Source organism: Seriola aureovittata, chromosome 5, assembly GCF_021018895.1.
Source record: "Seriola aureovittata isolate HTS-2021-v1 ecotype China chromosome 5, ASM2101889v1, whole genome shotgun sequence".
NCBI classification, from domain to species: domain Eukaryota; kingdom Metazoa; phylum Chordata; class Actinopteri; order Carangiformes; family Carangidae; genus Seriola; species Seriola aureovittata.
In genome coordinates this window covers 20,107,406-20,124,226 of record NC_079368.1, presented here as the reverse complement: position 1 = coordinate 20,124,226, position 16,821 = coordinate 20,107,406, and the positions used below count along the sequence as shown (strand labels likewise).

Genomic DNA, 16,821 nt, shown 5'->3' with positions numbered 1-16,821 from the left:
TTCCTTTTCCACATCAGTCATTTTCAAAGAGCTATGAAGTGGACCTCTGGATGGCAATCAAGCTGGTCAACACATGCAGTCTGACATGTTTCCTTTCTCTGTAATGATAAATTCACACACTCAGAAAAGAATGAGCGGAGGAGAAGAATATCTCAGGCTAGCGTGCGTACATATGTTTCTGCATGTGGAAAATGTGTGCAGGCGTGTGGTGTCTGTGAAATACAAAGGCATGTAAACGCATCACGAGTCCTCTGTGGTGCTGTCATGTAGATCTTTTAGAGCTAAGGGAGCCCAAGTAAAACACGTTTTTACATCAGCCCCACAAACGACAGCCTCCAAAATAATCATACAACAGTGTCAACAAAAAGCGAAGGAGGATTAATTTCAGGACTGTTGTGTAAGACTGTGTTAATTCTAGCTGAGTGTACCTATGAAGCTGGATACCTGTTGTATATTTCAAACCTATTTAACGTTAAAGGGATACTCCGTCAATCTTTTTCACATCAAAGTCAATTTATCAGACTTGAGGAGTACTGCTCAGCCTTCAGTTTGCTGTTTAATGTCCTCTTTGGCTCAGAAGGAGCTTTGTCAAGTCTAATAAAACCGCTTTAGTGACATTACTTGATTGATCTTGGCTTGGGGCTCGGAGACTTCTTTTTTATTTTTTTTTAAACAGAAAGGCTGCATTAGAAACTGGAAGCGTGGAGTCTGAAAGACATCATCCCAGGTAGATAGAGTCTAAAAAGAAAAGATGCCTGCTGCTGAATTTCATTGCGGGAGGTGGAGGATTCTGTGGTTTTTTTTTTTTGTACTTCAGCAATATTAGGGACAAAGGATCCACACACAGTGGATTTATTAGCATAATAAAGTGATAGCTGATCGACAGCGTAGGGGACGTTTTGGTTCTTTCACCATGATCTAAATAAAAATGCAAAAAAGGAATGAAAAAGAATGAAATAGCCACACTTTTCAGGATTCAAAACCCTCATCTTCACAACTTTCCTTAATTAACACACACAAAAACGAACACGATGAAGCAGATCACACAGTTTTGGAGGCCATCGGCTGCTCACAGGCGCTGCTGCTGAAGTGAGATTTTGAGGACTCTCTAACATAACTGCTGTGGAGTTAGCTGAGGGCAAACCCCTGCAGGGGGGTTGTGCATCACCCTGCCTCCTCTCTCTGAGTGAAGCACGTTGTCACCAATCTAGATCGGGTGAAGCTCACTGGCATGCGATATGTTTTGTGCTTTATCCCAGCCTGGATGGGATTTCATCATTCTGTTGTGATGGGATCATCTCATATGGGACATTTGGCTCACAGATAATCTTGCTTACGATTGTTGTGAGGGGGAATCAGGATGCATTTATGTGCAGTTATGTGATGCCAATGATGAGTCATGTGGATTATTTTACCCCATCCATTCTGTTAGGGTTTTTCATCACAGTAAACTCCAAAAGAATATATTTTTAGTACTTTGTGGCTTTCTGAAAAGTACGTCCCATTTTGGACTTGCAAATGTCTAAACTTTTGGATCCAAGTCCACCAGTATCTGATGTGGATTTTCAAACTCTGTCGACTTTTATAGAGGGAGTTTTGCACTTGGCATGAAATGCACAGAGAAAACTGTAAGCAACACTTCTAGGGAGGTGAAGAAAGCATTCCAGTGTAAGATCTCACACTGTGTATTAATGCACTGTAGCTATTAATACAACCTGTGGGAGGTTTTTGCATTGCTTGATGGGTGTGCTTGTTCGCCAGTTAGTGCTTCAAAGAAACTGTTAACATGAGCAATTTACCTCTTGTGCTAAAGGGTCAGTTCACTCAAATCATGGAGGAAAAAAACAGACTTTCTCACTTCAATAGAATTTCATTAGTTGTGCTAATTGACGACTTTTAAAAGTGACAAAACACACTGACAGCTGTTTTCACGGGAACTATTTTCTCAGTAAGGTAGTCCTTATTTGTGTTTCAAGCACCAACATTATAACTCCACCCTATCACCAGACAAGCACATCAAATTCATTATGAGATTCAGTGATTTTTCAGAGGAGAGGAGGCTCTGAACCTCTCTTTTCTCTTTCTCTGTTTTCCGAGTGATTGAATAAAAGTTTTGCAGATTTCAGGTAAAAACACTCAGAGAAACCAAAACCTGCCAGGTTGAATGGTGGGTCCAGCTGGGCGGGGCTTGGGGCATGGCTGAGAGTGGTGACCGCTTTGTTGTGACATCACAAAGTTACAGAAGTCCTGACGGCTCGTTTAAGGCTCAGTTTCTGAATACAGGCTGTGTGCATTTCTCTGTGGACGGAGCGCTTTGATGTTTTCACAGTATTAATATAGAACCTAGACCTGCTTTATAATCAACACATAGAAATCTCAATTTAAACAATATGGGACCTTTAAAGTATGGTTAATGTGGCTATAATCAATGTTTTTGTAATAACAATGTATCTAATGACAATCTGAAAACAGTGTGACAAAGCAAAAGGGGTCACTCGTAGAGTCTAGCCAACATAGTCGATGTCGGTCTCACATTTATCAGGTGGATGGTGTATAAAATGGATGGTGTATAAATCAAAGTCCAGATATTGGGATTCAGAAGTTGTAAGTCAAACTCCAAAATGTGTTCGTCACCCTGCTGAATTCTTGCAGCTTAGATCCCCTCAGTGGAAATAATATAGAAGTGTCCCCTGTGCTCTGTCTCTGTGTGCAGCCCCTCCTTTGATGAGGAACTCTCCCCTCGGCCCAAAGGGAAGAAGAAGAAGAGAAAGTCTGAACGGAAGAGGAAAAGGAAAAGGTCAGTTCCCAAAATGAGATGACTCTGCGGTGAGGTGTATTATTGGGCGCCTCTGTCGTGTTCCCTGAAATAAATAAAGAGAGAGGTGTACTTGGTTCTCTCTAGAGCTCATGTTTATGCGTTTCCCTGCTGTTAGGTCTCCTTCCCACAGCCTGTCGCCACTGAGGAAGAAGAAAAAGAAGAAGAAGAAGAGCTCCAAGAAGAGCAAGCGGCATAGGTAGTTCTTGCTTACTTTAACAATATTTAAAATATGGCATGCCATTTATTTTTAAGTGACCTGAAGCATTTTTTTTTTTTTTACTATCCCAGGTACACATCCAAGAAGTCAAAGCACAGGTACGAATATGTTTATTGCAAGATTTTGTGCATGTCTTGTGGCTGTGGCTCTTTTACTATTTTATTAGAGGAGTAATCTTTAAAGGCGAACAGTTCTCACCTGGATACATTCCTGTCTTAAATGAGGTGTAACATTTAGCCCCTGCTTTCAGTAAGATTTCTGGATCCGGCTTTGTGAGTCTTAACACTCCTCTATTCTCTTTCATCTCACCAGCTCCTCCAGTTTAAAACATAAGAGGAAGGATGAGCGCAAGCGCAAGAAAAGGTCAGTCTGTGTTGCATCAGAATCGTGTAGTCTCCGAATCCTACACAACTTTTTTAACCTCCCCCACCTTCCCTCCTCCCTCCTCGACCTCCTGCCTCCTCTTCCTCCTCCATGGTAAGCCCATCCACCCTTTTCACAACACCCATGGCCGAGGAAGAAAAGCACGAGGATCCTCCAAAAATGCTTTCATGTAAGGGGTACGAGGGGTGAATTCAGAAACGTGCGGCTTTTTTAATTTTTTTTTTAAAACCCCTTTGCAAAGAGGGAAACAGATTGAAAGCTTGAGCCACAAAGAAAGGAGGAGAAAAAAAAGGGGTGAAAGAGGGTAAAAGAAACCAATTTCATGCTGTGATCTTGCAACGTTTTTATAATTTGACTCTGGATGAGCGGGCTGTTGTTTGTAAGCACAGAGCCAAGTTCAGTCGCTGTTTACTTCAACAGAAACCGCTGCTTTCCAGCTCACTACAACTTCTCTCCTCTCGCTTCTTTTGTTCCCTTCACGCCTTCGATGCTGTCCCCCTTCTTTTCTTTTTTTTTTTTTTCCAAACACGGTTCATATATTTCAGGACCCCTTCACATAGTAAGAAGCGGATTGAGAAAATAGGTTTTTCACACACAGAGGTTGAGATGAGAAAAATCTATTTGAAGTATTCATCCTTAAACTTGAACAGGCTTGATCTGATTGTGCTTTTGTAATTTTTGGACAATACAGTTCAGGTTTGAACGTTTATACACAGGCTGTAACAGGCTGCAACACGTGATTGTTAATGATGATATACTTTTTGTTAAAAAAAAGTTGCCTTCCTTTCCTGTTGTGGGTGGGAGTATTTAGGGGTATTTTCTTTCCTGTTGCCCTAACCAATCAGCAGCAGGTTGACACAGCTTCTGTAGCAGTTGCTAGGACTAGCTATTAGTCACAAGAGGATATAACACACCTTTCCTAAAATGATCACATTCTCCTCTTATGATAAATCGGTTGCACTTCCTTGTTGTGATGAAGCTATGTTCCTTGATCTCAGAAATTAGTTTAGAGTGTAAAGTATTATTAGAACCCATAGAATATGAGAAAATAAGTTTTAATAAACCTGGATTATCTTTTAATCTATAAAATGCAAAACACATTTCTTCTCGTGTGTGACTATTTGCCTGAATCTCATCACTGTACAGTGGTGTGGAACAGATAGAAGCAGCTAGTCCTCACCTTCCAGCAGCTGGAATTTGTGCTGGTTAAATAACATGAACGATTAACCAATTATAAAAATCGTTGGCATATAATTTCTGTCAGTCGACTCATCGTAGCACTCGAAGCTCCTTATCCACTTGTGTCTTTTCTCCTCTGCTCTCCTCATGGCCTCCCTCAGTTCCCGGACTCACTCACGGCGGAGACGACGCTATCGGAGGTCAGAGTCGGGCAGTTCTCCCTGCCAATCTTCCACAGAGGACAGGTAAGGGACCCCCCCCCCCTGCTCCCTTGGTTTATCTTATCAGCCAGAGGTGTCTGCCGAGTTCTTGGTCACACCAAAGCGATGACTGATAAGGCAGAGGTGACTTCCTGATCTCAGGCATGACCAGCCCTTATCAGTGCTTCACAGGAAATGGCCCCAAATTCACTCCACAGATCGATGCACTCAATTATAATGACATACTGCAAAATTTTGGGATGTGTGATAATATGAAAGGCGGGTTTTTCAAGGATTATACAGAGGCGGTCTGATAGTGAAATGATCTCAAGTAGTTAGTAGAACTGGTTACTTCCACTGGTGAGGATTAATCCTGGCATAATCACAGATGGCTGAGTGTTGCGTTTGGCGTCCACAGGAACAGCTCAGTCAGTGAACTTCACTTCAGATTGAACTCAGGTTGAGGCCCAATTTTCAAACTGAAATAATAACTGAAAAATGTGAGTTTCTTTGATGTTAAAGTGATAGCGTGGGTCATTGGACGTGGGGTTGTGTGAGGTTCTTTATCTATAGTCAATGTGTTTACCTGCAGTAAATACAGATCACTGCGCTCCCAATTTGGAAAAAGCAGCAGGAGCACCGGCACAGAAGCTGAGAGATGTACTGCTTTGCTATGGAACTGTTTTAGTCACTTTACAAAATGCCCACAGAAAAAAAAAGATAAAATCAGTTGAAGTGTACGCTTTATTTTGAATATTTCAATCACTTTATTTTGCCATCACACAGCCCTTTCCCTTGGAACTACATATTTTCGACCATTGAACTACCTTATTCCTAATTACTCCAAGTGCAACTACACTTAGCTCTGCCTGACTCAAACAGCTGATCTGCGGAGTAATACAGTGCACGCGCTTGTGGTAGTAATACAGTCGATCACGGGTTCACAAACTGTAGTTCCAAAGGAAAGGGCTGTTTGACAGAAAGATGAAGCGGTGAAAATATTGAAAACAAAGCGTAGAATTAAACTGTTATTAGCAGATGTCCCTGTCCACAGGCGTCAGTGCCGGTGCTCCCGGCTCGTTCTCCAAACTGGGAGCACGTTGATCTGAATGTACTGCTGGGAATACACTGACTATAGATAAGAACCTCACACAATCCCACGTCAAATAACCCGCACTATGACTTCAGAGGAAAATCTCAATTAAAATCACTAAATAATTTGCTTTAAAACACATTTTTCACCGATCTTTGCAGCATTCCTGTACAATTATTACAGATGATGATCCATTTTTCAGGAATGTCAAAACACCACAACAATAGAAAACATTGCTGATGTAAATTCAGATGCTTGGCTGACATTAAATGTGCATAAGTGCTCTGATACTCTAAAGTGCGATAGAAAAGAAGCTTTTATATCACGATGCGGTGTCATGAAAACTAAATGCAAGCATTTTCCCCCCAGAAACCATCTGCAAAAATCTGTGGTACATCAGACATTAGGAGACCTGGCAGCTGCAGGGGAGCAGACCGATGGAGTGCTCCACCACACGGACATGAAGTGGAGACCCGCCACCAAATCAGTGTGTAAAACGGCTCCAAAATATCGCTCCATCCTCTCAACCGGCACCACCGTAAGTACTCTTCAGGACTCTAACGATGCTGCCGGCGGCTCGGTTTGATTTCTCAGTTACGGCCATGTAAAAAGAAAAAAAAAGCTCATTGTCAGTCAAAATAGAAGGCCTTCAGTGAGGCGGCTGGGTTTGGAAAATCATTCCCAATAAAAAACAGAAAAAAAACCATTTGAATCACATCCTGCTGAAAAAAATCTTTCCATTAATATTCAAACAGAATAGAACATCTTTCAGAAAATATTAAGTTCAAACTCATTTAGCTTCTTTCCTCTAAGGGATGAATATTTAAGAAATAAAAACCTGTACATGGCCTGACTCTGAGCTCATTTAATGAATTCTTTATTTTGCTGTAATTTTGTCTATACTTATTTTTCTGTTTTTAAAACTAAAAGCCTCCAATACTTGGCTGAAAAGACTCCACATAACAATGAAAAAATCCCACTGGAAAAATAACACATTCTCTAAATTACAACAATGGGAGTGCAGCTGAAAGATTATTTTCCCTCCTGTTGAGAAATAAAGGGTCAAATTCAAATGAAAATGATTTTCATTTCTAGTTCTCAATACATGTTTGTTTTCCCTTATCAAAGGTATTATTAAAAAAGTTATTAATATTTTGTTCAGTGCCAGTGTTTTTAATTATTTTAAAAACCTCTGTGCATCGCAAGTATTTGTCAAGATTAGGGGGAAAAAACCCACTTAATGTGTTGACTTTAAAAATGTTTTAATGTTTATTGGATTTGTTGTTGATTCCTACAGGATGTAACAAAGCCTGTAGTTTAGTTTAAGACCAATCTGTTGTACAGAGGTGCAAAGGTGAACAGGAAGTGATGCATTTTAATTTTTTTTGCTTTTAATGAACAGAAATGTAAAAAAAAAAAAAAAAAAAACTATTATTATTATTATTGTTCGTATTTGTTTGTCAAGCCATGATCTTGTTGATTGTCTGTCGTCAATAGTGGATCAAAGACTGAAGTTGTGCAGTATTTCAGGTTAGGGACAGTTAGAGGTGGAACATGAACCATTAGTTTCTGCCACACTACACAAATGGAAACTGTTTCCTTCACTGGCACCCAGCCATCGATACAAATCATATACTTCAGATAAACAGTATTCACTTCCAAATGAAAGAGAAATTGGACCAAAACAACAATAGAAAAACATGCTGGGAATTGGGTTAAAGAGGTGAATAAAGTCTCAGTTGCATCTTGTCCTGCTGTGCACAAAGATGATGTTTCTTACCCTATTTCGCCCATGACTTCTACTCACATAGCAGCATTTTTACAGCAAGTAGCGATGCAGAAGCAGGGAAATAAATAAATAAATATATAAAAATAATTCCTTTTCAATTTGGCTCCTCTTATTCCCCTTCCGGTCATTGCATCTGCTTTATGTTTTACTTCCAGCAAACAGTTTCAGTCGCTCAGATTGCAGACCTGAATTGAAGCTGAAACTAAAAGCAAACAAACATCTGTAAAGTGGGACTGACGACTTCTAGACAACAGACTTTGAATATTAACGTTGTGCTGTTTGTTGCAGGTTGAGTTTACGATTATTTATGGGTTTTTTTTAAAGTGACTTTCTCCCAAAGAGCCTCATAAATACAGCTATGGCCTTAAACTCATTGTCTCATGCTTATTGGAGCATAAAAAGTATTTAATTTCTCTCCAGCAATCATTAAATTATGCTAATTGCAGAGACAGATGTTTTTAATTACACACCACAGGGTTTTAATTGAAATTCAATAAATTAATCCATATTTTGAATCATGCCTGGCATTCAGTATCCCAAAGACTTTCAGGAGGACTTCACAGCTGGTTACTGGGGGGGGGGGGGGGTCAGCTTTACTGCATTATTCAGTGTTATTTGCATTTATTTATTTATTCATGGGTTCTGGTTTGGTGGATAAAACCTAAGAAATGCAGAATGATCTTTGCTTAATATTTCTTTCCCAAAAAAGCAAACCATAAAGGGAAAGGTAGGTATGACAGGACAGAACCCACTGAACATGAATAATCAACATACATGTGGTTGATTATAGAATATGTCAACGTTTCTGTAAATGTAAGTGATCAATTTCTTTTTGTGATGGCAACAACCAAAAGGAAAGGAAAGCACACAAGAAGCATTTGAAAAAATTACCAAGGCAGAGATGAAATACTTATTTGAAGGCAGCCTTGTCAAAATGTCTCGAGGTGACACTGAGGAATGTCTTTATTTAACATTTGCCTCTCTGTAAGTGAAATCTTTTACCACTGGACACAGATTGTGTGCAGATGCGACTGGTACAGAGGATGGTAGAAGAACAAAGATTTGTTTAATTTCCCTCAGGGTTGGTCTGTTGTGTCGTCCGTAGGGTAGATAATGGAAAATCTTTGAGAGGACTGACCGGATAAACCTCTGAGTGTCTCGTAAAATCAATAAGTAAAGAGAGAGATCATGATCTTCTAAGGTTGGTCAACTATGATCCACGGAGACTCAGTATCCTTTTTTTTCCATGTGTGAAAACTCAATTGAGTTTGCGGGAGTTGTACTCACATACAAGCGCACATTTAAAGTACTCTCGCTCCCAAAAAAAAAAAAAAAAAACTCCAAAACAATGCACCATTAAGGAAAGAAAAAGGAACATGCCATTATAAGTCTAACTGGCTCTGGGTTTGAAGAGAGGGTTATTGTCTTTTTCTTGCAATTTACGACTCTAATGATGCACTTATGTTGCCCGCTCTTCCCTTTTTCTTACACCTTACCTACTTAAGGAGGAAATCTTGATTGGTAAGTCGATGCTATCCGCAGATTTAGGGATTTACTTGTAGGTCGGTGCAGGCTAATTATTTACTTTTTCACAGGAGAAAGAGCACAGTCATCTGTCCTATTCTGAGGGCTTTCTTAGTTAGACTGATGGGATCTCTCTTTGTCTGCAATCCTTTTCATTTCTACATAATACCCATTTTTGTGATGTTTGTTCAATGTTCTTTAAACTGAGGCTTTTCAATGGGGATATTGTTTACTCTTTTTCTCTTCACTGGAGTTAGAGCCGGTAGATGATTTTTTTTTCCACGCATAGTCTTTTCTTTCTTCTCTGCTCCTTTGTTGTTCCTTTCATACAATTATTTTATTTTAGACTTACTTTATCTAAATTTGTTTCTTGTTGATTTCTTTTGACTTAAGTTGAGTTCCAACTTTTCTTTTGAGGTTAATCGCATGCTTCAAAATTTGCATGATGTCTTTATCTTTCAAAGTTTTCTGTCCTGAGAAAAAAAAAGAAAAAAAAAATCTGTTCTCTGTGTTTTCAAGGGAATAAATGCCTTTGTGCTAGAGTATTCACAGTGCATCAAAAACAGGTAGCAGGTTGTATTTATCAACACACGTTTGGTTTTAAGCTCCAGCCTGTTTGTCTGTTTGCAGATGTTGTCGTCAAAACCTGGAAGCGAGCTCTTACCCGGAAAAGGGTCTCAGCATTTATCGAGGCAGACCGACGGTCCGCACGATTACGATTCTGGGAATGACACGTCTTCGCCGCCATCGAGCAAAACCGGCGTTTCTCGGGCGAGTGTCACTGACAACAAGAGGAGCCACTGTCAACGCCTGGCCTCTCCGGAGAAGCTGAAGTTCGCTGACAGAGATAATGCCTCCGATTCAGGAAACTCTGTCACCAGCTACGCGTCCTTATGCAAACCTTACGGGGAGGATAGCTTGTCTGCGACCCTGTTCAGTGCAAACAGCAAGAGGTAATGTGTTCATAATAAATAATCCATCTGAATGAATGCTTCCAAGGAAAATTGCGGGCTGTTTATCTTGTGTTTCCACGCTCTGTTTCCCTCTTTTGAAATATTGAATAAATATTCATCTTGTGAGGGGGAGAAGAACAGCCCAGGATGCAGTTTGGGCTTTATCACTCAAAGCAGTAAAGCATCTTAATGTATTTTTACTTTGCAGAGAGCAGATAACCTTGGGGTGTCGGGTAGAGGTCGTGAGACCTCCAAAGACCTCCAGCCGCTCACAGAGGATGAGCGCTTCATCTCGGAGGAGACTGAAAACCCGGGCGTCCAGCAGCAGGAGCAGGAGCAGATCCTCAGGGAGTTCCAGATACTCCGGGCGCTACTCTCGAAGCCCGTCGATGTCATCTTACAGGTGGGTTCGCCACTTATATGTTGTGCATAATAAGACATTTAGTGATGATTGAATTTATGTAGCACTTTTCTTTGCATCACGAACACCCACTTGTATCCCATTTAGCAAAAGATTTAGTACAGAATTTCACAATGAATCCTAACAACTAGTGATCCCCTCACTTCTTGTTGCGCCACCGTGAGGCTCACTGGTGTGATTCTGAGTGAATGTCGGGGCTATTGGACGGATCTACATAAAATTTAGTTCACACATTCATGTTCTCCTCAGGCCAAATGGTAAATGGACTGCACTTATATAGCGCTTTTCGCAATACAAGCCACATTCACCCATACACACATGCCCTGATGGCACAGCCGGGGGCAATTTGGGATTCAGTATCTTGCCCAAGGACGCTTGGACAGGGATCTAACCCCCGACCTCCTGATTGGTGGACGACCCGCTCCTCCTCCTGAGCTTCAGCTGCTCCAGTTCAGTTCTGTGGTTTACCTGCAAAACTAATGGCATTCCCATCGGCCCCGGGTGTACTAGTGCTAATTAGCAAATGTTAGCTTGTTACTGTAACACACTAAACTAGGTGCTGAGCATGGTGAAATCATACTTGCTAAACATCAGCCTGTTAGCATTGTCACTGTCGCCATGCTAGGATGGATAGATAGATAGATAGATAGATAGATAGATAGATAGATAGATAGATAGATAGATAGATAGATAGATAGATAGATAGATAGATAGATAGATAGATAGAAATAGACTAAAGATAAACCTAAAGCTAAGATACTGTGTGTTGAATAAACCCTGTGCAGTGGTGCTAGCTGCACAAAGCTTGACAGATCAGAATAATGTGATAAATAATCAAAGGTCCAGGTGAGCAGTGTGTCCCTCACAAGGAGAACTATTCTGTCAGAGTGGTCGCTTCCCCCGACACAGGGGAGATGGCAGCTGGCAGGAAAGACTTTGTGTAGTGTTTCTTGTCACGGCGGAGCTGAACTCTCCCGACTGCAAGTGCTCCAATGTTTGAAAAGCAGGTGGTGGAGGGGATGATGTTCAACGGCTCGTGCAACATCCTCCTCTCCACAGCTGACTCCAGAGGGGCCCCCAGCACAGAGCCGGTGTCACCGCTGCCCCAGCAGATCGCAGCAAAGAACATGGCACTGGCCACAACATCAGCAACATCTTTTCTGCACACATCAAATGACTTATGCCTCCTCCATAAGTAGAGTGGTCTCTGTCCCTTTCTGTGGACCAGTGGTTCTCGTGTGCATTACAGAGACCACCAGGGGTCTTTGTGGGGGTCCCTGGGGGTTCCCATCAAAAAGGGGAATTATTTATTTTCACTATAAATCATATGTAACACAATGAAAGAATGTTTGTCTATTCTGTAATAAGATGAGAGGGACATAATCTTATCAGAGGGGGGTCTGTCCCTAATGTTTGGGGATCCTTGAAGTGAAAAAGTTTGAGACCCGCTGCTGCAGCCTCTGTGTTTCCAATCCAGTCTGTTGTTGAGGCGGGAAGTTGCATAAAAAAATTGTGCAACATTTTGTGGAATCATAACTTCTGCTCACATGGGGATAACGGTCATGTCTCTCGTTGTCAGCTCGTACTCGCGCTCTCCGAGTTACTCAGCCGACCTGAGGCGACGAGGCAGCGTGGCCAGCCTGAGCTCCAGAGGAAGCTACTCCAGATACAGTGATGACAGGTGAACTACGCACAGCGTCTCAGCTGCTAACACGTCCTCCTTAGTGCTGCACGAGAACATGTATACATTTACATTTTCACACTGTTATGTGTGCTTCCCAGACTGCGAGACAGAAAGAGAACATCGAGCTCCAGAGAGACGGATGTGAAGCACGCGCATAAGGTCAGTGGGAAGAGACGAAGACGCAAATCCTACTCTCCTATGAAGAAAAGGAGGAGAGATTCGCCCAGCCATCTGGAAGCACGCCGAATCACAAGGTACCGCTTTCCCAGCCTGGTTATTTTTAACTACAATATACATTTTTATGCCTAAAGGCAGAAAAAAAACACATTTGGAGGTCCCGCCCACAACCTCCTCGTTTGGACTCGTCCCCAGCCCGAAATCTTTCCCCCGTGTTGATGAGCTGTGTATCTTGAAATGGCATTTAGCCCAAGGATGAGATAATCGTCAGCTTTAAAGTCACCACAGGTGCAGAAAGAAACAGATGGTGAACACAGGCAATTTGAAATGTAAAAACCACAAGCCACAAAGTTAGCTTTTACTTTTATTTACTTTCACACTGATCTTAGAAAAGATCTAATGATAAACACAGAGACATTATAATGACACATTTTATGTTATTATGCTGAACTGCTCTGTAAAGCTGAGGGGAACTATACAGTCAGGTGATAATTTGTTGTGTGTTAGTGACGAGTGACCTCTTTCACATTATAAAAATATTGATTAGGTTGACTTTAAGATTGATTACAATATACACATTGCAGCTTTAATGTCAGTTTCTTATCTTTCTGCGTCTCCACAGTGCCAGGAAGCGACCCATCCCTTACTTCAGGCCGAGTCCTTCGTCCAGCAGTCGCTCCACCAGCGTTTCCTCCTGGAGCAGCCTCTTCACCCGCAGCCGCAGCCGCAGCCCGATCCACAGCGTCAGCAGGAGCAGGAGCCGGAGCCGCAGCCGCAGCCGGAGCCACAGTTACTCCTCCTACAGGAGCTACAGTCGCAGTTCATCCTGGAACTCAATCTTTGGGACCCGCAGTCGCAGCCGGAGCCGCGGTTCGTTGCACAAACGTAACAAAACCAGGCATTAAGTTTCCCAGAGCACATTAAGGGACTGAAGCGCCGGCCGGGTTTCCACTTGAGACCAAGGACAGTGGATGTTGGAGCAATCGACTGTGTGTGTCTCCGTGCTCCGCTTTGACGCTTCAGTGAAAATGTCCCAGCAGGGGGACACGGCCGCGGTTTTCACGAGGCGGTCTTGTTGGCTCTGCCCACAGAGACCACTGGAGACTGAATGTCTTTCTGTTTGTTTGGTTTGTTCTTGTACTGCATCCTCTTGCATCAGCACTCACAATGGCCTGCGACTGTTCATCTCTTAGATATTTACAGTAGAAGCTGCACAAAGAAACAAAGAAACACTATCCCTCTATTACTCAACCAACATCTACATCTCTCTGCACATCCCATTAAATTATTCTTTTAAATTTATGCTTTAAAATGATAAATGTGATATTTATTTTTCAAGATTGATGGTTCTTTAAAATGAAGTGTAATGTTAAGGTTTAAATGGCTTAAATCCCATTCAATTTTTTTTCTTGCAATATGCAGATTCACCAGTTAAAGAGAGAGTCTGAGAGAGGCCGCGTTTAACAGGACATCAAACATTTACTATCCCGTGACAGTTATGTGTGTCCTAGATTTTGCACCAATAAGTGAGGCGCAGAGGCAACATTTGAGCCGTGTGATCCAGCTGTTTACAAATGGCTTCAGAGGGATCGTTATCGGGAATAAGGAAAAAGGTTTTACCGCTCTGATCTCAGCACTTCACAAGGTGAAGAACAAAACAAAAATGAAACAGAGAGGGCGGCCCGACGACGAGCAAACTGCCTGTCAGCTCAAATGTCAAATTAATTTGTCCTCTGATCAAGTGGAAAACAATTGAAATGTCAGTCCATGTAATGCCACAGAGAGCAATCACAACACTGCACAGGGACGGGGGACGGGTTCTTTTGACAAAATGTTCAATTTTTTTTTTTCTTGACAACACATGACAAATAAAACATTGAATGAATTTGCTGTTAAGGTTAAAGATGATTTCAGAGCTGAAATCCACATCTCGGGCTGTTGTTACACCGTCTGTATCAGTCTGGTTTTTGTTTATCTGATTCTTTCGAAGCCCAGGATTAAAAAAAAAAAGCAGAACCTCGTCTGGTTGCAACCTGTTGAAAATAAGCCTGAACTTACAAACAGCACCAATTCTTGGTTTACTTGAATAATGTATTCTTGCTACAACACTGGCACCAAACACATATATCAACTGTGTTATATCACAACGTAAGGCCAAGATTTGAATTGTGCAGCACCATACATATTTATTACTTATTTAATATTTATTGGTTTGTGGTCCCTCTCAGTAGTGGTCAATCTTTCTATGCAACACTGTCAATTTATAGTTATTATGACACTGCTGTAATTTATTTTTGGTCTGTTGTAAATTATTTTGGCGCCTAACTCGCACATAAACCTCAAAGTGGCAGCAGATGTTGAAAAGACAGAGGAGCGGCAGAAGAGATCCTTCCTGTCTGGCCTTTTGTTGTTGTTTGACATTTTGGGAAAAAATATCTTCATTCGCTTTTCTTTGCCGAGAGTTAGACAAGAAAATCAAAACCACTCTCGTTTCTGTTTGCTGAATTTGAAGCTACAGACAGCAGCCTGTTAGCTTAGTTTAGCATAAAGTTTGAAAACAAGGGCTCTGTTGGGAATATCCACTCGCTGACTATATAGTGAATCAAACATTTTGTAGAGCTCAAATGTAAATTTTTGTCTACAAAGAATTTCTACTACAAAATAGTTGCAAGGCACATCAAAAGGTTAATGCACAGAAGATGTACACTACATCGAGCAAGCTCGACCATCATGCATTGCGGCCCGTCTCGTGCTGTAGGTGAAGTCAACTCGCTAACAGGTTAGCTGCTAACATTAGCCGCTGGATTTGCAGTATCAGGTGAGCCACCGAGGTGAACTGACAGATGCCTCATATGTGATGCAGATGCAGAGCTAATAATTACAAATATCAGGGACATAATGATGTAGCAATTTAACTTCCAAGTAGAGTCTGAAATGTATCAGCTGCTGTCTGCACTTATCCCTCAGCAAGTCTTCTGTGTAGTAAACTCTATATGGTGGGTGAGTAGATGAGTGAGCGAACAAGTGGACAATCCACAGCTAAGTAGTCCAGCTCTGTTGGAGGTAAAGAAACTGTCATTATATGTAGTTTAAAACGACAAGTTGTGGTTTTGTGGTGGCAGACGTAACCCCTGTAAGACCACAACTTGAGGGTTTTACTCTTCCGTTCTGGTATGGATAAAGCAAACAAGATATTATGAGTTAATTAGTGAGCTTTTGAGCTGCTGTTTTTGTTGCCTTTGAACAGAGGCAACAGACGCTCTTCACATCTGTTTCCATTCTTTTTGCTAAGCTATGTTAGCCAGCAGCTGATCATAGTTTCATATTTATCTCTCACAGACACGAGAGCGGCATCGACCTGCTCGTCTAATTCTAGAAGAAAGCAAATAAGCATATTTCCCAAAATGTCAAACTGCTCCTTTAAAGTTGATTTTCGAGGCTGCTTCGGCTCCAGAGTTTGAATCTGCAAAGTTTGAAACTGCCTTTCCACATAATTAAGAGTTATATTTCTCAATCATTTCAAATCCATCACCCTGTCTGTGTGACTGCTCCAGGCCTGACAGACTGCTCTCTATGCACTCAATACTCTCAGCTTATTTCCCTGAATGTCAACTAAATTGGACGAATGAGGGAAATATGACGCCGGAAGAGGAACAAACTTGGCACATGAGTCCCCCATAAACTATGAACTGATGATGACTCGTGTCACCCGGTGTTGACTAGGTGCCAGTGGATGATTTGTGCGGTCATGTTGATAATCTTTCTGGACAGGCACCCGGGCCAGCGACCCCGTCCCCCCCACCTCACAATGTAAAGTTTACATCAGTTCTTGTGCAAAACAATTTTAAATATGTAATTACTGTGGTGACAATATGCATCTGCATTGTATTGATTATACAATAAGGTGTGGTTATTTGATTTACAGAATGTGACTCGGGCCTTGTTGGATGTTATGGATATATGACGCGTTGACCAGTGAAGTAGGAAAATAAGACAATATGCCAGTCAGGCATCAATCAGTGGACTCTAGATGTCTTTGTGTATAAGATCCCTCTGATCATGTCTTGTTATTTTAAAAACTCCAATAACAAGGTCATATAGCAATAGTGCTCCTGTGTTTCAGTGTTAAATTATGCATACTCTCCCCTTTTTATTCCATAGGAAGGCACATATTGCAAAAGCATATGTTTTTTTCATACTGTCACATTTTATCCTGTGTCAGTCAGTGTGATTTCCACATTGTAATAATGTTTCACCTGGAAATTGAATTGTCCCTGCCATAACCCCATGAAATCACCCCCCCATCTCCCCCTCTTTCACTGCGTGTTCAGAATAAGCTATATATAAAAAGAAAAAAAAAATCATGTTCTGAATAAAACGCC

General features: G+C 41.4%; 1 protein-coding gene across 2 annotated transcripts in view; it reads left to right on the top strand.

Moving 5' to 3' along the window:
- Positions 1-16,817, top strand: part of srrm4 (serine/arginine repetitive matrix 4) — a 63,683-nt gene extending 46,866 nt beyond the window's left edge. For both annotated transcript variants that reach the window (XM_056375675.1, XM_056375677.1), the window contains exons 3-13: positions 2,714-2,797; positions 2,934-3,014; positions 3,107-3,133; positions 3,348-3,398; positions 4,760-4,843; positions 6,261-6,429; positions 9,835-10,157; positions 10,366-10,560; positions 12,158-12,259; positions 12,361-12,516; positions 13,062-16,817. In XM_056375675.1, the coding sequence (XP_056231650.1) occupies positions 2,714-2,797; positions 2,934-3,014; positions 3,107-3,133; positions 3,348-3,398; positions 4,760-4,843; positions 6,261-6,429; positions 9,835-10,157; positions 10,366-10,560; positions 12,158-12,259; positions 12,361-12,516; positions 13,062-13,344 (1,555 nt within the window). In that variant the 3' untranslated portion in view covers positions 13,345-16,817. The remainder of the gene's footprint in view (positions 1-2,713; positions 2,798-2,933; positions 3,015-3,106; positions 3,134-3,347; positions 3,399-4,759; positions 4,844-6,260; positions 6,430-9,834; positions 10,158-10,365; positions 10,561-12,157; positions 12,260-12,360; positions 12,517-13,061) is intronic.
- Positions 16,818-16,821: the final 4 nt, after the last annotated feature.